The sequence below is a fragment of the Trachemys scripta genome, chromosome 1, assembly GCF_013100865.1.
Source record: "Trachemys scripta elegans isolate TJP31775 chromosome 1, CAS_Tse_1.0, whole genome shotgun sequence".
Lineage (NCBI taxonomy): Eukaryota > Metazoa > Chordata > Testudines > Emydidae > Trachemys > Trachemys scripta.
Genome location: NC_048298.1, coordinates 334,132,804 through 334,158,008, shown reverse-complemented (window position 1 = coordinate 334,158,008; position 25,205 = coordinate 334,132,804). Strand labels below are relative to the sequence as shown.

Sequence of the window (25,205 nt, the reverse complement as noted above, 5' to 3'; positions counted from 1 at the left end):
TGGCATCGAAACTTTAATTCAGATATTAATGTTATAACGGTTTTTCTGCATTCAAAGGACAAGTCAGAATGTTTGCATATAAATGAGAAGATGCATAATGCTTTACTATAATAGGGTTGTTCATATAGGGTCTGATCCAAAGTCTGTTGAAACTAGTGAAAAAGATTCTCAGAGATATCAGTGGACTTGAACTGATATACTGTAATATTTGTGTGCAAATCTTGCCTACTCGAGGTTGAACAGGTGTTTAAATGAAAATAAAAACATGGATTTATTATTTTATGAAGCAGGATATAATTCTGGGCATTGATGTCGTCTGAGTTATTTCTGGGGCAGTATGTGTTTCCTCCCATTGAACAATTTCATTGCTGTTCCTTCTTTTTCTCCACACACTGTTTCCTGTCCGATTAAAATGTACATTATCAATGCTGATTATATTCTTATATTTTACCCATGCAAACATTTTTATTTCACCTCTCCGTGAAAAGCTATGAATTTTTTTAAGCTTTAGGTATGAAGAAAGTTGTCTTTGTGCTTGATGGTAATTTCTGATTTAACCCTACGCATTGGAAAGCTCTTAACATGCAGCTTGGAACAGAAAAAAAAAAACCATTTAAAATAGTATTTAACAATTCAGAATTAATCCGTTGTATTTCTTGGATTCAAAGAGAGTATATTTTTTTCTCTGCTTTCAGTTTTGGGGGAAAAGGAAAGAGATTCTCAAATTTTGCAGGTATTCTACTAGTATGATTTTTTTTTTTTTGCTAGCTTTTTGAAAGCAAGTTGTTTCACTGTGTTCTGTCAAGTAGACTGATACTTACACACATCACATTCTAAAATGGCTTTTATTGTAAAAGTATTTTCTATACTGCAGTGCATGGTTTTAAATGAATGTTGGTTAAGTTGGGAACAAGAATGTATAGTGGGAGTATGAAATGCCTTTGTGACCTTTTAAAAATTAAGATGGAAGAGAACATACGAATGGCCGTACTGGGTCAGACCAAAGGTCCATCCAGCCCAGTATCCTGTCTACCGACAGTGGCCAATGCCAGGTGCCCCAGAGGGAGTGAACCTAACAGGTAATGATCAAGTGATCTCTCTCCTGCCATCCATCTCCACCCTCTGACAAACAGAGGCTAGGGACAGTTGCATTTATTTACAGTTGTTAGTGCTACCTTTTTGGTGCTTATCCTCAATGTTAGAAATGATAGAGTCCTTTCTATAATCGCTTAAGCTACAGAAGTACAAGAGTAGTTATGCTTATTTGCTTGAAGTCACTAGTCTTTAAGTCATTTTCCATATCCCTTCTTTGGCATTTCCATACTACATCTGGGTTATTGCAACTAATTTCCCCATTAAGAGCTTTTATAAGAACGTCCCTACTTGGTCAGATCAAGGGTCCATCTAGCCCAGTATCCTGTCGTCCTACGCTGGCCAGTACGCCAGGTGATCCAGAGGGAATGAACAGAACAGGTAAACATCAAGTGATCCAGCCCCTGTCTTTCATTCCCAGCTTTTGGCAAACAGAGGCTAGGGACACCATTCCTGCCCATCCTGGCTAATAGCCATTGATGGACTTATCTCCATGAATTTATCTAGTTCTTTTTTTGATCGCTGTTACGATCTTGGCCTTCACAACATCCTCTGGCAAGGAGTTCCACAGGTTTATTCATAGATTCATAGATTATAGGACTGGAAGGGACCTCGAGAGGTCATCGAGTCCAGTTCCCTGCCCGCATGGCAGGACCAAATACTGTCTAGACCATCCCTGATAGACATTTATCTAACCTACTCTTAAATATCTCCAGAGACGGAGATTCCACAACCTCCCTAGGCAATTTGTTCCAGTGTTTAACCACCCTGACAGTTAGGAACTTTTTCCTAATGTCCAACCTAGACCTCCCTTGCTGCAATTTAAACCCATTGTTTCTGGTTCTATCCTTAGAGGCTAAGGTGAACAAGTTCTCTCCCTCCTCCTTATGACACCCTTTTAGATACCTGAAAACTGCTATCATGTCCCCTCTGTCTTCTCCTTTCCAAACTAAACAAACCCAATTCTTTCAGCCTTCCTTCATAGGTCATGTTCTCAAGACCTTTAATCATTCTTGTTGCTCTTCTCTGGACCCTTTCCAATTTCTCCACATCTTTTTTAAAATGCGGCGCCCAGAACTGGACACAATACTCCAGCTGAGGCCTAACCAGAGCAGAGTAGAGCGGAAGAATGACTTCTCGTGTCTTGCTCACAACACACCTGTTAATACATCCCAGAATCATGTTTGCTTTTTTTGCAACAGCATCACACTGTTGACTCATATTTAGCTTGTGGTCCACTATAACCCCTAGATCCCTTTCTGCCGTACTCCTTCCTAGACAGTCTTTTCCCATTCTGTATGTGTGAAATTGATTTTTCCTTCCTAAGTGGAGCACTTTGCATTTGTCTTTGTTAAACTTCATCCTGTTTAACTCAGACCATTTCTCCAATTTGTCCAGATCATTTTGAATTATGACCCTGTCCTCCAAAGTAGTTGCAATCCCTCCCAGTTTGGTATCATCCGCAAACTTAATAAGCGTACTTTCTATGCCAATATCTAAGTCGTTGATGAAGGTATTGAACAGAGCCGGTCCCAAAACAGACCCCTGCGGTACCCCACTCGTTACGCCTTTCCAGCAGGATTGGGAACCATTAATAACAACTCTCTGAGTACGGTTATCCAGCCAGTTATGCACCCACCTTATAGTAGCCCCATCTAAATTGTATTTGCCTAGTTTATCGATAAGAATATCATGCGAGACCGTATCAAATGCCTTACTAAAGTCTAGGTATACCACATCCACCGCTTCACCCTTATCCACAAGGCTCGTTATCCTATCAAAGAAAGCTATCAGATTGGTTTGACATGATTTGTTCTTCACAAATCCATGCTGGCTGTTCCCTATCACCTTACCACCTTCCAAGTGTTGGCAGATGATTTCCTTAATTACTTGCTCCATTATCTTCCCTGGCACAGAAGTTAAACTAACTGGTCTGTAGTTTCCTGGGTTGTTTTTATTTCCCTTTTTATAGATGGGCACTATATTTGCCCTTTTCCAGTCTTCTGGAATCTCTCCCGTCTCCCATGACTTTCCAAAGATAATAGCTAGAGGCTCAGATACCTCCTCTATTAGCTCCTTGAGTATTCTAGGATGCATTTCATCAGGCCCGGGTGACTTGCAGGCATCTAACTTTTCTAAGTGATTTTTAACTTGTTCTTTTTTTTATTTTATCCGCTAAACCTACCCCCTTCCCATTAGTATTCACTATGTTAGGCATTCCTTCAGACTTCTCGGTGAAGACCGAAACAAAGAAGTCATTAAGCATCTCTGCCATGTCCAAGTTTCCTGTTACTGTTTCTCCCTCTTCACTAAGCAGTGGGCCTACCCTGTCTTTGGTCTTCCTCTTGCTTCTAATGTATTGATAAAAAGTCTTCTTGTTTCCTTTTATTCCCATAGCTAGTTTGAGCTCATTTTGTGCCTTTGCCTTTCTAATCTTGCCCCTGCATTCCTGTGTTGTTTGCCTATATTCATCCTTTGTAATCTGTCCTAGTTTCCATTTTTTATATGACTCCTTTTTATTTTTTAGATCGTGCAAGATCTCGTGGTTAAGCCAAGGTGGTCTTTTGCCACATTTTCTATCTTTCCTAACCAGCGGAATAGCTTGCTTTTGGGCCCTTAATAGTGTCCCTTTGAAAAACTGCCAACTCTCCTCAGTTGTTTTTCCCCTCAGTCTTGATTCCCATGGGACCTTACCTATCAGCTCTCTGAGCTTCCCAAAATCTGCCTTCCTGAAATCCATTGTCTCTATTTTGCTGTTCTCCCTTCTATCCTTCCTTAGAATTGCAAACTCTATGATTTCATGATCACTTTCACCCAGGCTGCCTTCTACTTTCACATTCTCAACGAGTTCCTCCCTATTTGTTAAAATCAAGTCTAGAACAGCTTCCCCCCTAGTAGCTTTTTCAACCTTCTGAAATAAAAAGTTGTCTCCAATGTAGTCCAAGAATTTGTTGGATAGTCTGTGCCCCGCTGTGTTATTTTCCCAACATATATTCGGATAGTTGAAGTCCCCCATCACCACCAAATCTTGGGCTTTGGATGATTTTGTTAGTTGCTTGAAAAAAGCCTCTTCCACCTGGTTAGATGGCCTGTAGTAGACTCCTAGCATGACATCTCCTTTGTTTTTTGCCCCTTTTAGCCTAACCCAGAGACTCTCAACACTTCCGTCTCCTATGTCCATCTCTACCTCAGTCCAAGTGTGTACATTTTTAATATATAAGGCAACACCTCCTCCCTTTTTCCCCTGTCTATCCTTCCTGAGCAAGCTGTACCCATCCACACCAACATTCCAATCCTGTGTATTATCCCACCAAGTTTCAGTGATGCCAACAATGTCATAGTTGTATTTATTTATTAGCACTTCCAGTTCTTCCTGCTTATTCCCCATACTTCTCGCATTTGTATATAGGCATCTAAGATACTGGTTTGATCTTTCCTCCCAGTTTTGTCCTGACTCTCCTTTGCCAATATAGCCCACACTCCCTCTTGTTTCCGACCCATCTCCCCGGTCTCCATGTTCCCCACTTACCTGTGGGCTTTGCTCACCTGTCCCCGTCGAACCTAGGTTGACTGTGCGTTGTGTGAAAAATCTTGTAAGTATAACATTTTAAACAGTGAGACAAGGTGAGTGAGGTATGTAATGTCTTTTATTGGACTAACTTCTGTTGGTGAGAGAGACAAGCTTTCGAGCTTACACAGAGCTCTTCTTTAGGTTTTTGGAGATAAGCTTTTGAGCTCCATGTAAGCTTGAAAACTTGTCTCTCTCACGAACAGACATTGGTCAAATAAAAGATTTTACCTCATCAGGGGTGAAAGTAACTTAAAGGACTTACCCGTACACTAGAGTCCTGAGCAGGGGTGGGGCCTCAACCAGAAGAAGCAGGGCCATTAGAGCCCTGGACCCTTTAAATCAAGATTTAAAGGGCCAGGGGCTCCGGCTGCGGTAGAGGAGGCTGGGACCCCAGGCCCTTTAAATCACCGCTGGAGCTATCAGCTGTGGAGGTGGCTGGGAGCCCCGGGGCTCAGGGGCCATTTAAAGAGCCCAGGGCTCCAGATACCGCTACCGTGGCAGAGCCCCTGGCCCTTTAAATCACCGCCTGAGCCCTGTTGCTGGAGTCCCGGGGTAGCAGCGGCAGCTGAGGGCTCCGGCGGTGATTGAAAGGGCCAGGGACTCCCAGCTGCCACTACCCACAGTGGAGCCTCAGGCCCTTTAAATTGCCAAAGGAGCCCCAGAGGCTCCTGGCTGCCGCTGCTACTCCGGAGCTCCGGCAGCGGGGCTCAGGTGACGATTTAAAGGGCCCCGGGCCCTTTAAATCACCACTGGAGCCCTGCTGCCGGATCCCCCAGGGTAGCGGTAGCGGCCCAGGACTCTGGTGATGATTTAAAGGGCCAGGGGCTCCCAGCTGCCACTACCACAGCGGAGCTCTGGGCCCTTTAAATCACCGACAGAGCCCCAGGGCTCCTGGCAGCAGGGCTCTGGCAGCAATTTAAAGGGCTCGGGGCTCCAGCTGCTGCCGGGAGCCCCAGGCCCTTTAAATCGCCGCCTGGGGAAGCTGGTCCGGTCCAGCACACCGGCTCTTGCCGGTACGCTGTACCGGATTGTACCAGCTTACTTTCACCTCTGTACCTCACCCACCTTGTCTCTCTAGTATCCTGGGACCAACGCGGCTACAACAACACTACATATTTTAAACATTCTGAGTTAAATAGTTGTTGATATTTTTTTTTAAAAAAGCAGTTGAGATAAAAAGATGTTGGTTCTTTGTTTTGATTCATTTTAAAAGGTGGACTGAATCTATAGTTAACCTCAAAGAACTTGTAGAGCATATGGATCTGTGCAAGATTTATTGAACAATAATAGTACAATGATATTAATTCTATTATAAGCTTGTTTGTTGTATTCTGTTTTGCAGTGTGTGGACCAGTTGACAAAGATCCAGGCTGAATTACAAGAGACAGTAAAAGATTTAGCTAAGAGCAAGAAGAAGTACTTTGAGACTGAACAGATGGCTCATGCAGTGCGGGAAAAAGCCGATATTGAGGCCAAGTATGTTCTTATAATAGCAACTCTGTAATTAAATATGTGTGTGTAAATATCATGTTTGCCTTAATCATTACACTCAGTTTTGTTGTAAGAGCAGTATACTAGCTCTGAATAAGCTTGTGTTGAGGTTTGCCTTACTTTGCTTTGATACATCCTGTTGATCAAGCATGCATCTTGCTTCACAGTTGAATATTGTTTGGGAAGTGTTTGTTTTGCTTTTATGAGGTCATATCTTTGAGGTTATAGCTTTCGCATACCTCTTGTCCTGTGGAGGTAATCTTACCCTTCCTTTCACTAAAACACATAACTTGCATGTTTCCATTTTGGGTTTTGGCCTGTTGCAATTTTATCACTTTTTTTTTTATTTAAACATCCCTCAAACTTGTTCTCCAAGAATGGCAAAGTTGTGTACCTGGCCTTTTTAAAAAGAAATTACCTGTTACAGGTGTTTTATAAAGTAATGTAAAAGGATGCCCACTCACTTCTCCTTAAAGTTTGAGGTATTTTCTTTTATTCTTTTTAATTTTTAAGAACAAGTTTTTTAGAAAAAAAAATGTTCTTCGGGGAGCTCTTTCCACACAATTCAGGAACTGGAAAGTTCTGGAGGTGGTGACATACACTAGCTGGAGGGGGTGGAAATATCATACACTGTCCACCCACTTCCTCAGAAGATCAAAGGTTGAGCTAGGGGAATTGGCCCGGTCTCGCATTGGTATTGTAAAGATTAAAATGACAGACTGATATGCAGAAGGCCTGCTTCTGCATGCGGATAAAATCCAGTTTGCATCAGATTTAAACAAATAGTTGGCCTTGTGTATACAGTGCTATTTTCCTCCAGTTTCTTAATTGAGCAATTTATGAAGGCTGGGAGTATAACATAAACACTATCAAATTCTAGATATCCTTTTTATAGTAGAATTTACTGACATAATTTTTCAGCTTTTCGTGTGCATATTTTGTTTTCTAATTGGAACTTGAAAGTTATCCAAAATATTGGTAGTATGAGGGTTTTGGAAAGCTAAGTTTGGATAAATGTTATAAACAATTTAAACAGCTTTATGCAATTAGTCAACTAACAATCAAGTGTAAATCTAAGAAAAAGCAGGGAAAATGTAAAATATTTTATTTATCACGAGTAAGGGATTGTATCCTTCTCCATTCATAAATCTTATAGAAAAAAACACAACTTGAAACAATCTAATTCACCTGGGAGTTGAGATGGTGCTAACTAATGTTCCTGTGGATACCTTTTGCAACACATCAATTTAAAAAAAATATTATAAGAGTAACAGTACTGACTATTAATCACTTTCAAATTGTGGGCAGTAAAAGGGCATGGTTAGAGAGCACTCCATGAATCCAAGAATTCTTATCTTTGTGGGAAGCCCAACAGGGCTTTAATGAAGCCTGAGGCAATCTTAATTTTCCCCCAGAAACCTCTCCTTAATGTGTAGCTCCCCTTGAGGGGGATGCCAGAGATGGTGGTGGGTGGAGAAAGCCAGGCTACAGCCATGTTGCCAGAGAGCTGGAAGGTGCTCCAGGGGCCCTGAAGTTGCTGTGAAAGCAGAGGGCATTCATATTGAATGGTCAAGGAGATCTGCTTGAGACCTGGATCCTGGAGGCCAATTACCTGCTCTTTCAATAGGGGGCCCAACACTCTTTGTAGAGCTTTCCTTCTCCTGACCCCCTCCCTTGGGTTTTACTCAGGGGGCAGGCCCGCTGACAGCAATTCCAGGCCCCAGGGAAGTGAAGAATACGTCACTTCCAGGACCAACCACGCTGGCCAATCGCGCCGGCCAGCAGGAGCCCCCAAAGCACAGGGCCCGGAGCGGTCGCCTCAATTCACCGTACCCTAGGGATGGCTCTGCCCATGGCAGAACAGTCGATGGGCACCCTAGATAGGTCCGTCTGACATTTGGGCGGTGCTATGCCTTTGCTGGCTGGTGCCCAGTGAGCTTCTGCCAGCTGTGCTGCTGGGCGTGCTCTTTTCCCGGCACAGTCAGGACTTCTACAGACCCGCCTGGCTGCCTTCACTGCCGCTGGTACCACCCTGCAGGCACCTAGGAGCCCTGTGGCCCATCCAGGCAATTGCCCCCTTTGCCTCCTCTCCCCCGATCGGCAGGCCTGCTCGGGGGGAGGGGTCTGCGTGGCCTCGATTGGCAGCTCAAAACCCAGTGTTTCCTTGTCTTTTTGCTTAAAATAGAACAGCTATTGTGTCTTGGGGACAGAGGTCTTATTAAAACCAGTATAGAAGCTACCAGTCATTGTGGAATCCCTTTTCTTACTCTGTCCTCCACCTGACATACCAAACAGTCAATATTTGCACATTGGCTTTTTGTGGTAACATTGCATCACAGTAGTTTCCAGTTTCTTTAGAATAGACTCAGGCCAGGTTTAAACTAATATAGCTATATCGGCAAACCCTCCTAGTGTACACAACACTTATCTTGGCAAAAGTGCTTATCTTGTTTTACTTTAAAGCAAAAGCCCTCTTATGCTGGCACAACCTTATATACTCTAGGGCTTTTGCCAATATTTTAATGTAATTTAAAAAACTCTGGCCAACATTACTATCCCAGCTAAAGTTTCTAATATAGACCCAGTTTCTAATGTAGACTTGGTGGGAAAACTGTATTGAAGTTAAATGAGGGTAGTGGATGTATTTATCAGTAGGGATGGTATGGTTATATATCATATATCATATATCATATCATATCATCATCATCATCAGAATCAAATATAGCTAAAAGTTTGTGTTTTTTATCAGTTTTACATATGAAATTTTAGAAAGCTTTTTAAAAAATTGAACAAAGTTATTTTAACCAGGAATAATTTTGTCCATGGAAGGATGCTCCACTTCTACCAAAATACAATGTGTAATGTTCTCTTTGTGTACAACAGAGAACAAAGGCTGTTGTTATTTTACTCTATTTCAAATGCCATCTTCTTGGTTGGTATTTATGGATGCCTGTTGCTCATAAAGTGAGGTAAAACACAAGGTAAAATTTACAGTTATTGGATAATGTTTTATTTAATAGGTATATATATCCATATATTATATTAATCTCATAGAGCTGGAAGGGACCCTGAAAGGTTATTGAGTCCAGCCCCCTGCTTTCACTAGCAGGATTAAGTACTTATTTTTGCCCCAGATCCTTAAGTGGCCCCCTCAAGGATTGAACTCACAATCCTGGGTTTAGCAGGCCAATGCTTAAACCACTGAGCTATCCCTCCCTCCTTCTGAGAATGTTGGTTGTTTTGACTTCTTCAGGGTTAATATGTTTTCAGAAAGCTTAGATATTATCTGATTTAAAACATTTGTTCATATTGTCTGTTTCACAATTTTTTTTCTCAAGTGTTCATGATTTTAGTTAAGTTTTCCTTCATACCTCATTGCAAATAAGCCTGATGTTCTTAAGATGCTTGTATGGGCTCTGGCTTTTTAAAAAATGATTAACCTGGAAAAAACACACAAACAAGCTTATTCCTATCCTATGATCAAAGTTTCAAAATTAGGCTAACGCCTGCTTTTAAAAAATTCTTTTTGGGCAGACCTCACTCAACCTTACCTGAGTGGATTGCTGGTGATTTTACATTGCTACCCCATTAGAAGGCAAGTAGCTCAAGTTTGCAACCCTGGCTATCAAATGGAAGACTTTCAAATAGCCATTAAGCATCAAACAACAAAAGAATTTTGTGAGTTCCTGTTGCCACCAGAGCATTCTGCCATGTTGTATTTAATCATTATTTGAAAATTAGTGTAAGATTGAGCAAAACATTTCAGAATATGCAGTGAAGATGGCTGATTATGCAAATGAGCTTGTTCAACATGTGTAACCACTTCCTAAAACCCCTAATTTTTACTCTTAAATATAAAAATAAAATGTTTAGCCTAAAAAATTGCTATTAAATTATTTTACTGCATTTATTTAACCCAAAAAGAAAACCTCTCCCTTATCAGATAGCCCATTTGTGTCCCTATCTGTCCCAGAGACAACTTCTGATATTAATCTATTCTATTGACTTTTAATACAGGTCCAAGCTTAGTCTCTTTCAGTCAAGGATAAGCTTACAGAAGGCAAGTGTAAAGGTGAGTTTAAGAATAAATTATCTACTCAGTAAAACTTTAGTAAAGTATTATGTCACTTTCATGGGACACATAACTAATGTTATCTTGAATCTAGAGAGGCCTCACATTTTATCAGGCCTATTGTCTTTATAACAATTGGCCAGTTGGTACAGAATGTTTCCCCAGAATCAAGTACAAGCACATGATGAATCTGTTCAGCCATTCACCGATTTGTGCTGGAATTTTGCCTACTGAAAATCGTATAAAGTATATATGCAAATAATAGAAATATTATTCAAAGCAGCAACAAATATAACAACCCATCTAAAGCCATATATCTTTTAATGCTTTGCTCATAGTATAAAAGTACAACATCAGCTGCCTTACATTTCGATTTCCCTTTTTTTAAATATAGTTAAAAGCACGACGGTCCGAGTGTAATTCAAAGGCTACCCATGCGAGGAATGACTACCTTCTCACTTTGGCAGCTGCTAATGCACACCAGGATCGCTACTATCAGACAGACTTGGTGAACATTATGAAGGTAAGGGAGCTAATATAGTTTGATTTTCCTTATTGAGGTGGGGACGAGAATTCATGAGATACAAATATTGTTTTCATGAAATACACATGTTGACATTCATATACTTTTATCCCAATATACCAGGGTCGGTCACAATATTGACCCTCTTCTATGTTCCTGATCACCATCAACCCTGAAATAAGAGAATTTGGGGGAGAAACTGATGATATAGTCATATCATTTGATAAAACTCTTTCCATTCCTCTAGTATCTCTGGAGACTGTTAAACAGCAGCTACTAGAGTTAGACATTGTAAATCAGCAGGTCCAGATAACTTGCATCCAAGAGTTTTAAAAGAGCTGGCTGAACCATTAATGTTAATTTTCAGAAAGTCTTAGAGCACTGCATAAGTTCCAGAAGACTGGAAGAAAGCTAGTGTTGTGTCAATATTTAAAAAGGGTAAACAGGATGACCTGGGTAATTATAGGCCTTTCAGTCAGATGTCAGTCCCTGGCAAGATAATGGAGTGGCTGATAAAGAATTAAAGGAGGCTAATATAATATATTTAATGCCAATCAACATGGGTTTATGGAAAATAGATCCTGTCAAACTAACTTGATACCTCTCTGGTAAGATTATAAGTTTGGTTGATAAAGGTAATAGTGTTGATATAATATTTTTAGACTTCTGTCAGGCATTTGACTTGGTACTACATGATATTTTGATTAATAAACTAAAACTGTATAAAATTAACAAAGCGCACATTAAATGGGTTAAAAACTGGCTAGCTGATAGGTCTCAAAATGTAATAGTAAATGGAAAATCATTATCGATCGGGTGTGTTTCCAGTGTTATCAGTGAATGGAAGAAAACATAAAATCATCACTGATAAAATTGGGAAAGTGGTAAATAATGAAGAGGATGGGTTACTGATTCAGAGTAACCTGGATTGCTTGGCAAACTGGGAGCAAGCAAACAATGTGTGTTTTAATACTGCTAACTATAAATATATACATCTAGGAACAAAGAATATAGGCCATACTTACAGAATAGGGTCTTTTATTCTGGGAAGCAGTGACTCTGAAACAAAGATTTGGGGGTGGTGATGGATTATCAACTAAATACTAGCTGCCAGTGTGACTCTGTGGCCAAACAAGCTAATGCAATCCTGGGATGAATAAACAGAGTCTCTGTTTGACACTGTTGCGACTAGTTCTAGAATACTATGTCCAGTTCTGGTATCCACAAATTCAAGAAGGATGTTGATAAATTGGAAAGGGGGTTCAGAGACGAGAAGTAAGAATGATTAAAGGATTAGAAACTATGCCTTATATTAATACACTCAAAGAGCTCAATCTATTTAGTTTCATAAAGAGAATGTTAAGAGATGAATTGTTTACAGTCTGTAAGTACCTACATGGGGAACAAATATTTAATAATGGGCTCTTCAGTCCAGCAGAGAAAAGTATAATACAATCCAATGGCTGGAAGTTGAAGCTAGACAAATTCAATCGGGAAATAAGGGGCAATTTTTTAACAGTAAGGTTATTAATGATTGGTTCAATTTACCGGACACATGGTGTTTTCTCCGTTACTGATGATTTTTAAATCAAGATCAGATTTTTTTTTTTTAAAGATCATATAGCTGGAAGAGATCTCGAGAGGTGATCTAGTCCAGTCCCCTGCACTCAAGGCAGGACTAAATATTATCTAGACCATCCCTGATAGGTGTTTGTCCAACTTGCTCTTAAAAACCCCCAGTGTTGGAGATTCCACAACCTCCCTAGACAGTTTATTCCAGTGCTTAAGCACTCTGACAGTTACGAAGTTTTTCCTAATGTCCAACCTAAACCGCCCTTGCTGCAATTTAAGCCCATTGCTTCTTGTCCTATCCTGAGAGGTTAGAGAGATGCTCTAGTAATTATTTTGGGAAAGTTCTATAGCCTGTGTTACACAGGAAGTCAGACTAGATTATCACAATGGTCCCTTCTGGCCTCGGAATCTATGAATCTATAATTTTTTTTCCTTTCCTAGCTAGGTTTCCAATCTCCATTGCTATGGGACATAATGGTCATAGTTTACTTTAAAAAGGATGCCTCTTTAATATGACACTAATAAAAAAATTGGCAGGTATTTATCTTTTGTTAAAACATTAACAATTAGACATTTGTTGTCTCAAGTAGAAATTAAACACATATGGTCTATTAGACATCCAGGAAAAGCTACCAGAGTAAACACACCTGTAGGCTATGTCACAAATATCAACAGTCTCCAGCAGGCACACCAAACACATCCAGATTTGAGAACTGGCCTGATGACACAAAATAACATGAATCGTTACTAATCCTATGTAGTCTAAAATATTATCTATGTCCTATTTTGTATGGCTACTAGTGTATTGTCTCTATGAATTTAACAAATGGCATTTTTGTACACTTTGTTTATTTGGGGAAAGTTTAATCTTCAGATTCAAAAAAAAAAAAAAAAAAATCCCACAAAAACCCAGAACACTTAACTGAGCCATCTATTGTTTCTTTTTTAAAGTAAGGCTTTTAAGAATGGGGAAAACTCACTAGTTGGCCATCTTCATTTGGTTGTGGGTTTCTTAAATGCAAAGGGTCTCTTATATGCTCTTTTTCTAGCAGAGATATTTTTAAACAGCAGTATTCAGGTATAAAAATAGTTCATATTTGGTTTAATGTTTGTTGCTTTGGAATTTGTCGATATGGATTTGATTAATAGCCGTCATGTGCCTACTCTATCTGAGGTTTACACATTTTCTATTTATATTACTCTAAAGTGGTATAAATTCCCAGTGTTTTAACCAAATGGACTAAGAATATAAAGCTTGTAGCTTATTTGCAAATGTTTCAAAGACCACAGTTCTTTTGGTGTGTGATACTGGCTTTTTGTATGTTTTTAGCTTTAATCAGTTTATTGTTTCCAGAATAAGAATTTGCACTGTGTATTTTTATTGGTGGGACAGTGGTCTCCTTATCTATTTCACAGTGCACTCATTTGACGCCTGACTTGCTTGGCTGGAACACATCCAGTCTGTTGTACTAAGTGCTGACGGTTGCTGACTTTCAGTTTTTAGAGTCCTTCCTATAGAGCTCTGTACAGCTGCCATTGCAGTGACCTTGCAGTTTCTGAAGCTTTATCGTGCTTCTTTGAAAGCTTGCTGTTTTGTTCTTGGTTTTTTGTATGGAATCAGTTTCATACATTAGTCGGTAGAGATGTAAAATAAATGGCCAGTTACCTTTGCTATCTATTCCATTCATTTATATTTATTTTGAATTACCATGCATAGTTTTGTCTACTGAGAATGTCAGTAATTAAGTCATACCATTCTGAATATGGCAACTTGCGGTGTAATTTTAAGTTTTTTAAATGCATGTTTTTAAGAAGGCTGCGGTTTTTATATTTAGTCTTTCAATGTATGTAATGTACCTGTCAAGATTTTCTAGATGCACATACAATTTGACACACGCGTTTCATAAAATAAATAAATTTTTAGCTTAAGCTTGCTACAAAGATATACAAAGGATTGTTCGTGAAAGCACCATGTGTAATTATGCTTATTTCTTCTTTGTGTTAGAAGTACCAGTAAAGATTGAGGATCTTATATACTAGCCATTGTACAAAGATATTGAAACACCTACATAATTTAGGATGAAGGTGTTACATAGAACCACAATCATGCTCCCTCTACTGGTTTTCCTGCTGCTGTCAATACCAAATATTAGTCCTAGAGGTAGTATCCTACAATAAATGATACTATTGCACTACAGAAAGATGTTTTGGCAGAAGACAGACTACATACTGTACATCTGGAAACTGTTAGTCCATCCAAAACATAGAAACAAAAGGTTTGAAAAGAGTAAGAAGGAGAAATATAGGCAGAAATTTATAAGCTCTACGAGTTCTACAAACAGTGAGTTATAAATAATTTACCATGTCTCTGATTTTTAAGTAGTACTGATAAATTTCCTGTTTTTCTGTATAGGTCAAATCTTCACACTTGCTGAATAGAAAGAATTTTAGGTTAATATAATTTTTTTAAATTTCAAGTAAAAGTGTCCATATGTTACGTAGTTTGAATATTCATGTAATGTGTCTTAGCAGGCTGGTTTCCATTTCAGGTGAGTGAAGGGAAAATATTTGTACATCTTTTGAACTTTAACCCTGTGACATTATTTAAGTGAACAGAAAATGTTTTAGCCAGTGTTCTTTAATTGGATTAGAAATGAAATTTTGTTTAAAAATTTTGCAAATACTATTTAGCTGTGATTCTTTTGTTTACAATTGGAGGAAATTCCAATTAGGTTCCATATTACTATTACTTGTAAGCATTTCATGAAGTTCAACTTTAGCTGTAACTGTATACAGCCTTGAAATCATAAGGGCTAGTGTTTGCCTAGATCATTTATCATTTTTAGACTGTTACGGGTGGGAAGAGGAAGGAAAGTAAATGTTGGAATTAGGTTAATTCAAGTTTGATCTAGAGTAGTTATACTTTTAGTTCATTATATCTGAGTTAGAAAGGCTAGGATTGTGCTATCCTCCTGCTCATGGGCCACCAATAAGTATCATAGTGTGTAGTAGTTCTTCGAGTGATTGCTCATGTGTATTCCACAATAGGTGCGCATGCTTGCCACGTGCACTGGTGCCGGGAGCTTTCCCCCTAGCAGCACCCGTAGTAGCTCATCCCCAAAACTGCTTGTTTATTCAGTGTATGGTACCTGTAGTTAGTTAGTTGTTTAGTTAGTTTAGTTTAGTTTAGCTAGAGCGCCCGGGCAGTTTTAAGTCGTGCGACACTTGTAGGTGATCTGTGCCAGTGTGTGATCCGCACGCGGACTGTTTACGCTGTTTGGGGGAAACATATTTTCATGGTAGTGCGCATTTTCTTCGTATTGCAAGTCACAAAGCGGTAATCTTTTGTTACCTTGCATCATGGACTGGAATCACAGCTCTCACTAACATTTAATGGGGCTTGCATATTTAAGATAGTATGCAGAGAGCTGGAAATACAACCCCTAAAACTATTCTCCTTATGGTCATGAAGAAACACCAGAGTGCTTCAAAGTCCTTCTGCTTGAATCTTTTTGCAAGATCCCGTTTGTAATTTTTTATGCTTCATTGCTGTCTTCTGGCCTGTTTTCCCTGTTATACTTCAATACTAGTGAATAAGATGTATAGCATAGATCTCTCATTAAGAAGAGATTTTGGTCCTTACACATTTTTCTGTGTCAGACCTAAATGTCCCTCCCTATATGGTGTTTTGTCCTAGCTGACATTGCACCTTATATTTCACATGGGTGCTTTTTCATTTCTGGTGCATTCCTCCAGTATGTGGGAGGAAAGGAAAACCAGGAAAGTTAGCTGGAAATGATTCAAGAAATCCAAAACAACCATCAGAAAAACCTGAGGACCGCCATCACAAAAACAAAAAAATGAACCAACTACAACTATTCTACTACCCAAAGAACACTGCCTCCGGGAGAAACCAGAGCACCAGCACCCACCACATGGACACCGCACAACATTTGAACATCATCAGTTTATCAAGACTACCCCTCACTGGAGCTGAATTATCTGTACGCTCTCAGGCCCTGCCACCAAATCTGATACAATACTAACATGTAGAACTAGAAAAATTCTTCCACTGACTCCATGTCAAAGAATTCTTTCACAATAATGATGACACTACTCACAATTACTACGTCCCTGCTGACAAGCATAAGAAAAAAAAATCATCTGTCTGGACCCCACAGAGTGGACAAAACCACATTCTTGATCATTACATTGACTGCTTCAGGAAAAAAATTGGCTGTGAAATCCTTAACAAACATCACATCCACCACAATCTTTCAGCAACTGTGAAGACTTGACCTATACAGAAAAACAGGAAATATTCCAATATAACTTAAAAATCAGAGACATGGTAAATTATTTATAACTCACTGTTTGTAGAACTCGTAGAGCTTATACATTTCTGCTTAAGTTTCTCCTTCTTACCCTTTTAAAACTTTTTTTCCCCTATGTTTTGGATGGACTAACATACGGGTTAACATCAAACAACTATAACCCATACTCGATGGGGACCTGTTTCGGGGTGTGCACACCCCGCACTAGACAAGATAGGGTTAATCTAACATTATGGACAGCGGAAGTCCCGCTCCTCAGACTGTGCTGGGCATGCTCCAACTGCTGCCTTGGTATAAAAGGGAGCAGACCAACTCATTCTAGACTGACTGCCAAGGAGGAAGGACGCTTGGTGGAGACTCCAGCCAGGAGCTGCCTCAGCCTCTGACTGCAGGAACCAGAGATCCCGAGGCCCAGACCGGAGACCTGTTGCCTATGGCCGGCCGACTGGAATCCGAATCCCAGCCAGCTACCTTCGCTGAGGAGTTCAGAACCCCTGATGACTAACAGACCCCAGCTTCAGGACACGTGGTAGGAAGTGGCCCAGAGAGGCAGGGTGAGTGGTATATCCCACCCGAGGAAAGTCAGCGTGTTGCGGTAGGATCCCCACTGACTGGGTGGTGACCACACTCATCACATGGAGGGTCCAGGTCCACCTGCCCCACCCCAACCACTCAAGGTGGTGGCCTCTGACTCTGGCCCTTTGGCTACACAGCCAAGACATCAAGGGCAGTTGTACTGACTCTGGCCATTGAGCCAAACAGTCCTGAGCCCAAGGGCAGTTGGATTGACTCTAGCCATTAGGCCATGCAGCCCTGATTCCCCAGGGCAGCCATACTGACTTGGGCCATTGGGCCACACAGCCCTGATTCCCCAGGGCAGCCATACTGACTCCGGCCATTGGGCCACACAGCCCTGATTCCCCAGGGCAGCCATACTGACTCCGGCCATTGGGCCGCACAGCCCTGATCCCCAAGGCAGCCATACTGACTCCGGCCATTGGGCCACACAGCCCTGATTCCCCAAGGCAGCCATACTGACTCCGGCCATTGGGCCACACAGCCCTGATCCCCAAGGCAGCCATACTGACTTGGCCCATTGGGCCGCACAGCCCTGATCCCCAAGGCAGCCATACTGACTCCGGCCATTGGGCCGCACAGCCCTGATCCCCAAGGCAGCCATACTGACTTGGCCCATTGGGCCGCACAGCCCTGATCCCCAAGGCAGCCATACTGACTTGGCCCATTGGGCCGCACAGCCCTGATCCCCAAGGCAGCCATACTGACTCCGGCCATTAGGCCACACAGCCCTGATCCCCAAGGCAGCCATACTGACTCCGGCCATTGGGCCACACAGCCCTGATTCCCCAGGGCAGCCATACTGACTCCGGCCATTGGGCCGCACAGCCCTGACTCCAAGGGCAGCTGAATAGACTCTGGCCACTAGACCACACGGCCCCAAACACAAGGGCATCTATATTGACTCTGGCCATTAGGCCTCATGGCCCTGCACCTGAGGACAGCCATCTTGACTCTGGCCACTGAGTCATGCTTCCAGACTAGGGATAGTCTGGTAGACTGTAATCAAGGTGGTATCACAACTCCAAACCGCCCGAAAAGAGGACAGGGAGGGTGCATAGCACACAACAGGACCCTACCCTGAAATAAATCTTTCCTGAATCCCCACTTACAGCCTTCAAACAGCACTCCAGCCTCTCCAAGCTCATCATCAGAAGCAAGCTCCCACTGACCAGGACACACCAACTCAAAGCAGCACCAGACCCTGCCAGAACAGATTTAAAACCTGTAGTGTATCTCCACTGCTACAGTGATCAACACCTGCCCCCAACACACCTTTCAAGATTCATGGTTCCTAGACATGCATATCACAACATGAGATATACCTCATCCAGTGCACTAAATGCCCCAATAACAACCTCATGCATGAAACCAATTACTATGATCTCAAATGGACACTCACAAGAAAAAGATAAGATAAAAACACCCTATCACCTGTGGTGAACACTTCACAAAACGATCACTTTATGTCTGACCTATCAGTCCTCATCCTCAAAGGAAACCTGCACAACACTATCCAAAGATGAGCCTGGGAGTTTAAGTTCATAACTCTGCTAGACACTAAAAATCCTGGACTGAACAGAGATATTGGAATTACGCCTTATTAAAACAATCTGTAACCCACTAGCCCCGCACACTTTTGATCTATGACCGCAGAAGTGTTAACGATCCACTCCACTTTGAGTGGTCCCTTAGAATATGTGTTACACTAAACAATCTGTTCCACCTTGTGTATCTTTCCCAGACCTGAAGAAGTAAATACCCTTGTAAGCTATTTTATTATTTTTAAAAAAAATTACTCAAAATGTGTGCCTCATTCACAGAAGACGGCTTTTGAATGCTTCTGTTTTTAAGTAAGGTCTTTAAATAAGAATTGCCTTAAGAGTGCAAAAGCATATTGGAAACAGGATTGGGGATAGATCTACAATAGAGTCATAAGTCATATTATAGAATGTGAGAACAGCCATATTGAGTCAAATCAGTGGTCCATATAGCCCAGTATCCTGTCAAAAGTGTTCTTTTCTGTATCACCAGTCATCCAGTCCCAGCTTCTGGCAGTTGGTGATTTAGGGATACCAGGAGCCTGGGGTTATGTCCCTGATCATCTTAGCTAATAGCCATTGATGGACCTATCCTCCATGAACTTATCTAATTATTTTTTTGAACCCAGTTATACTTGGGACCTTCACAACATCCCCTGGCAACGAGTTCCGCAGGTTGATCGTGCATTATGTGAGGAAGTATTTCCTTATGTTTGTTTTAAACCTGCTGCCTATTAATTTCATTGAGTGACCACTGTTTCTTGTGTTATGTGAAGGCGTAAATAACATCTCTCCTCTTATGGAAGCTGTTTCATATCAGTAATCATTTTTGTTTCTCTTCTCTGCATCTTTTCTAATTCTAATATATCTTTTTTGAGATGGGGTGACCAAAACTGCATGCAGTGTTCAAGGCGTCCGTATAATATGGATTTATATAGTAGCATTTTGCTATTTCCTGTCTTCTTATCTCTCTCTTCCCTACTGGTTCCTAACATTATTTGCCTTTTTGACTCTGCTGAACATTGAGCAGATGTTTTCAGATAAGAAAGATCTTAGAATCATCATGGATAGTTAAGTGGTAATAGCTAATTTATATCCTATCATTTTGTATGTATAGTTGGGATTATTGTTTCCAATGTGCATTACTTTGCACTTACCAAGATCCAATTTCATCTGCCGTTTCATTGCCCAGTCACCCAGTTTAGTGAGATGCCTTTGTAACTCTTCGCAATCAGCATTGAACTTAGCTATATTGAGTAATTTTGTATCATCTGCAAACTTTGCCACCTCACTGTTCACCCCCTTTTCCAAATAATTTATGAATATGTTGAACAGCACAGATCCAAGTGCAGATCCTTGGGTACCCCACTCTCTCCATTGTGAAAACTGACCATTTATTCCTACCCTTTGTTTCCAATCATAGAATCATAGAATCATAGAATATCAGAGTTGGAAGGGACCTCAAGAGGTCATCTAGTCCAACCCCCTGCTCAAAGCAGGACCAATTCCCAGCTAAATCATCCCAGCCAGGGCTTTGTCAAGCCGGGCCTTAAAAACCTCCAAGGAAGGAGACTCCACCACCTCCCTAGGTAACGCATTCCAGTGTTTCACCACCCTCCTAGTGAAATAGTTTTTCCTGATATCCAACCTGGACCTCCCCCACTGCAACTTGAGACCATTGCTCCTTGTTCTGTCATCTGCCACCACTGAGAACAGCCGAGCTCCATCCTCTTTGGAACCCCCCTTCAGGTAGTTGAAGGCTGCTATCAAATCCCCCCTCATTCTTCTCTTCTGGAGACTAAACAATCCCAGTTCTCTCAGCCTCTCCTCATAAGTCATGTGCTCCAGACCCCTAATCATTTTTGTTGCCCTCCGCTGGACTCTTTCCAATTTTTCCACATCCTTCTTGTAGTGTGGGGCCCAAAACTGGACACAGTATTCCAGATGAGGCCTCACCAATGTCGAATAAAGGGGAACGATCACGTTCCTCGATCTGCTGGCAATGCCCCTACTTATACAGCCCAAAATGCCGTTAGCCTTCTTGGCAACAAGAGCACACTGTTGACTCATATCCAGCTTCTCGTCCACTGTGACCCCTAGGTCCTTTTCAGCAGAACTGCTACCTAGCCATTCGGTCCCTAGTCTGTAGCAGTGCATGGGATTCTTCCGTCCTAAGTGCAGGACTCTGCACTTGTCCTTGTTGAACCTCATCAGGTTTTTTTCTGCCCAATCCTCTAATTTGTCTAGGTCCCTCTGTATCCGATCCCTACCCTCTAGTGTATCTACCACGCCTCCTAGTTTAGTGTCATCTGCAAACTTGCTGAGAGTGCAGTCCACACCATCCTCCAGATCATTAATAAAGATATTAAACAAAACCGGCCCCAGGACCGACCCTTGGGGCACTCCACTTGAAACCGGCTGCCAACTAGACATGGAGCCATTGATCACTACCCGTTGAGCCCGACGATCTAGCCAGCTTTCTATCCACCTTACAGTCCATTCATCCAGCCCATACTTCTTTAACTTGGTGGCAAGAATACTGTGGGAGACCGTATCAAAAGCTTTGCTAAAGTCAAGAAATAACACATCCACTGCTTTCCCCTCATCCACAGAGCCAGTTATCTCATCATAGAAGGCAATTAGGTTAGTCAGGCACGACTTCCCCTTCGTGAATCCATGCTGACTGTTCCTGATCACTTTCCTCTCCTCTAAATGTTTCATAATTGATTCCTTGAGGACCTGCTCCATAATTTTTCCAGGGACTGAGGTGAGGCTGACTGGCCTGTAGTTCCCCGGATCCTCCTTCTTCCCTTTTTTAAAGATGGGCACTACATTAGCCTTTTTCCAGTCATCTGGGACCTCCCCCGATCGCCATGAGTTTTCAAAAATAATGGCTAATGGCTCTGCAATCTCACCCGCCAACTCCTTTAGCACCCTCGGATGCAGCGCATCCGGCCCCATGGACTTGTGCACGTCCAGTTTTTCTAAATAGTCCCGAACCACTTCTTTCTCCACAGAGGGCTGGTCACCTTCTCCCCATGCTGTACTGCCCAGTGCAGCAATCTGGGAGCTGACCTTGTGCGTGAAGACAGAGGCAAAAAAATCATTGAGTACATTAGCTTTTTCCACATCGTCGGTCACTAGGTTGCCTCCCTCATTCAGTAAGGGGCCCACACTTTCCTTGATTTTCTTCTTGTTGCTAACATACCTGAAGAAACCTTTCTTGTTACTCTTAACATCTCTTGCTAACTGCAACTCCAAGTGTGATTTGGCCTTCCTGATTTCACTCCTGCACGCCTGAGCAATATTTTTATACTCCTCCCTGGTCATTTGTCCAATCTTCCACTTCTTATAAGCCTCTTTTTTGCATTTAAGATCAGCAAGGATTTCACTGTTTAGCCAAGCTGGTCGCCTGCCATATTTACTATTCTTTCTACACATCGGGATGGTTTGTTCCTGCAACCTCAATAAGGAATCTTTTAACCAGTTACTGACCATGAGAGGATCTTCCCTCTTATCCTATGATTGCTAACTTTGCTTAAAAGCCTTTGGTGAGGGACCTTGTCAAAGGTGTTCTGAAAGTCCAACTATGCTATATTGACTGGATCAGCCTTGTCCAGATGCTTGTAGACTCCCTTGAACAATTCTAATAGATTTCTGAGGCGTGATTTCTCTTTACAAAAGCCATGTTGTCTCTTCCCCCAGCATACCTTGTTTATCTATGTGCCTGGTAATTCTGTTCTTTACTATAGTTTCAACCTGTTTGCTTGGTAGTGAAGTTAGGCATTTTTAAAAATCAGCGTTACATTAGCTATTATCCAATCATCTAGTACTGAGGGTGGTTTAAGCAATTGGTTACATACTATTGTTAGTAGTTTTGCAATTTCATATTTGAGTTTCTTCAGAACTCTTGGAGGAATGCCATCTGGACCTGGTGGCTTACTCCTGTTTAGTTTATCAGTTTATTCCGAAACTTCCTCTATTGACACCTCAGCCTAGGACAGTTCCTCAAATGCATCACCTAAAAAGAATGGCTTGGGTGTGGGGATCTCCCCCATATCTTCTTCAGTGAAGAACAATGCAAAGAATTTGTTTAGTTTCTCCATAACAGCCTTGTCTTCCTTGAATGCTACGTTAGCATCCCAATCATCCAATGGCCCCGCTGACTATTTGGCAGGCTTCCTGTTTCTGATGTGCTTAAAAAAATTGCTATTCATTTTTGTGTCCTTAGGTAGTTGCTCTTCAAATTCTTCTGTGGCCTACCTTATTATAGTTTTACACTTGTTGGAGTTTATGCTCCCTTCTATTTTCCCCAGTAAGATTTGACTTCCAGTTTTTAAAGGATTCCTTTTTGCCTCTAACTGCCTCTTAAGCCGGTGCTTAGCCATAGTGCTGTTTTGTTTTTTTGTTTGTTGTTATTTGGGGTCTACGTTTAGTTCGAGCCTCTATTATGGCACTTTTAAATAGTCTCCATGCAGCTTGCAGGCATTTCATCCTTGTTGACTGTTCCTTTTAATTTCCATTTAACTAGTTCTCCTTTTTAAAATTAAATGCTGCTCTGGGGGTATTTATGTATTTTTCCCTCTACAAGGATATGAAATTTAATTACGTTAGGTTTGCTATTACTGAGCTGTTCAGCTCTTTTCACCTCTTGGACCAGATCCTGTGTTTTACAAGGACTGAACCAAGAATTGCCTGTCCCCTTGAAGGTTTCAGGATTAGCTGCTCCAAGAAATAGTCATTTACGGTATCTAGACATTTTATCTCTGCATCCCTTTCTGACACATATCCAGTCAGTATGAGGACAGTTGAAATCTTCCATTATTATTGTGTTTTTTACCTTTGTAGCCTCTCTAATCTCCCTGAGCATTTCACAGTCATTGTCACCATCTTGGTCAGGTGGTCAGTAACATATCCCTACTGCTCTAATTTGTTCTTTGGGGTTTTTTGAGCATATATTTCAGAATGAAAACCAATTGTGCTTTGTTTAATAGCAAAGAACTATTTAAAGATATTTGTGCACCTTTCATTATATAAAAAAAATTCCTTTCACAGCCTGACAAACTTCACTAGGTAGCATTACTAACTAAAGCACTTTTTCCCTCTAGTCAGAGCCTCCATAGTGCGCTAAATATTATGCTCTTGGCTGTTGGAGGAATTGGGGGAAAGCGGGATAGCATCAATAGATAACATACTTGATATTCTTTGACATTGTGGTTTCATTTGTGGGGGTTTTCTGTGTACCAGTCACCTGTTAAGTACCTTCCCTATTTACTCTGTACTTTTTGGCTTATTTTTGGTATGAGGAAGTAAAATTGTTTAGACTGGCTGTCTTGTGCTTAATTAAGTTTCTTGTGATGTTGCAGACTTAAACAAGACACCAGTTATACATAATTTTCCTTGAACATCATATTTTTACTTCTCTTTTATCTCCAATGTGTTTGGGTGCCATTGCTTTAGTTTGAAAGGGCAAAATTCTATAAAACGTAGATAAGTCTCCAGCCTACAGCTCACTTCTCTGAAAGTGGAGCAACTACATTAACCAAAGATGCTAGGATGGGCCACAAGGGAAGAGGCAGCCTCTGTGGCTGTCTGCACGAAGCATGTTTTTCAAAAATTTCCCACCAATGCTAACACCAGTTTGCCTCTATCATTGTTAGCAACTTTGGGAGTCCTGAATTTTCAGCACTGTGTCATCTAACCCTGTTCACAGCAGTTCTAACTGTGAGTGTTTAAAACAGCATCAGCAACTGCCATTAGGTTTACTCTCAGACTCGAGACTTTGCTAGCACCAGTGGAGCTGAACTGGTGTTAGCAATTGTAGAAGGGACCTGAAAGATCATCTAGGGGCTTCATAGATTTTGGCTAACATCTTGAGTTATTCCCAGAAATTGTTTAGTTGCCAGTGCAATGTCAGACAGTTGCTTGGCTTTGGTCAGTCCATCCTACTTAAATGATAAATTGGCATGTTCTGCGTTAACTGCAACTTTCAAGTTGTTCCAGGTATTTTACTACCAATGCTGTATTGTAGATGTTCAGTTTATGGACTAACTGAGTAAAAGATGTAGGGCTTGCTTGAATGTGTATGTTCACACATGCATGCGCTATAACTAGGTATACCACCATGTTGTTGCTGCCAGAAATTCTTTTACATGCTCTTACCATCGTATTACATTTTTAAAATGTAGGTTAAAAGTAGAAAACTTCCAGTGTACTTCTGGTACACAACTAATGCTATACTAAGTCATAAGTAGTAGCATGAAAATTATATTATATTACCAGGAAAAGTTCACATTTTTGGTATAATTGTTGCTATTATAAATTCCGCACTTACTATTCCCTTCCAGTATTAGGATACCTAAGTTCTCTCAGTTATAAAAGGGGTAACTAAAGAGAGAACTGGTTTTTTTTTCATTTCCTCCTTTTACATCCA

At 41.2% G+C, this 25,205-nt stretch overlaps 1 protein-coding gene across 6 annotated transcripts in view; it reads left to right on the top strand.

Annotated features, from left to right (window-relative positions):
• The window catches only part of FCHSD2 (FCH and double SH3 domains 2), a 246,548-nt gene that overhangs the window by 141,942 nt on the left and 79,401 nt on the right, over nucleotides 1–25,205 (top strand). For all 6 annotated transcript variants that reach the window (XM_034759167.1, XM_034759165.1, XM_034759164.1 and 3 more), the window contains 3 exons: nucleotides 6,006–6,139; nucleotides 10,172–10,226; nucleotides 10,621–10,749. In XM_034759167.1, coding sequence (XP_034615058.1) covers nucleotides 6,006–6,139; nucleotides 10,172–10,226; nucleotides 10,621–10,749 — 318 coding nt within the window. The remainder of the gene's footprint in view (nucleotides 1–6,005; nucleotides 6,140–10,171; nucleotides 10,227–10,620; nucleotides 10,750–25,205) is intronic.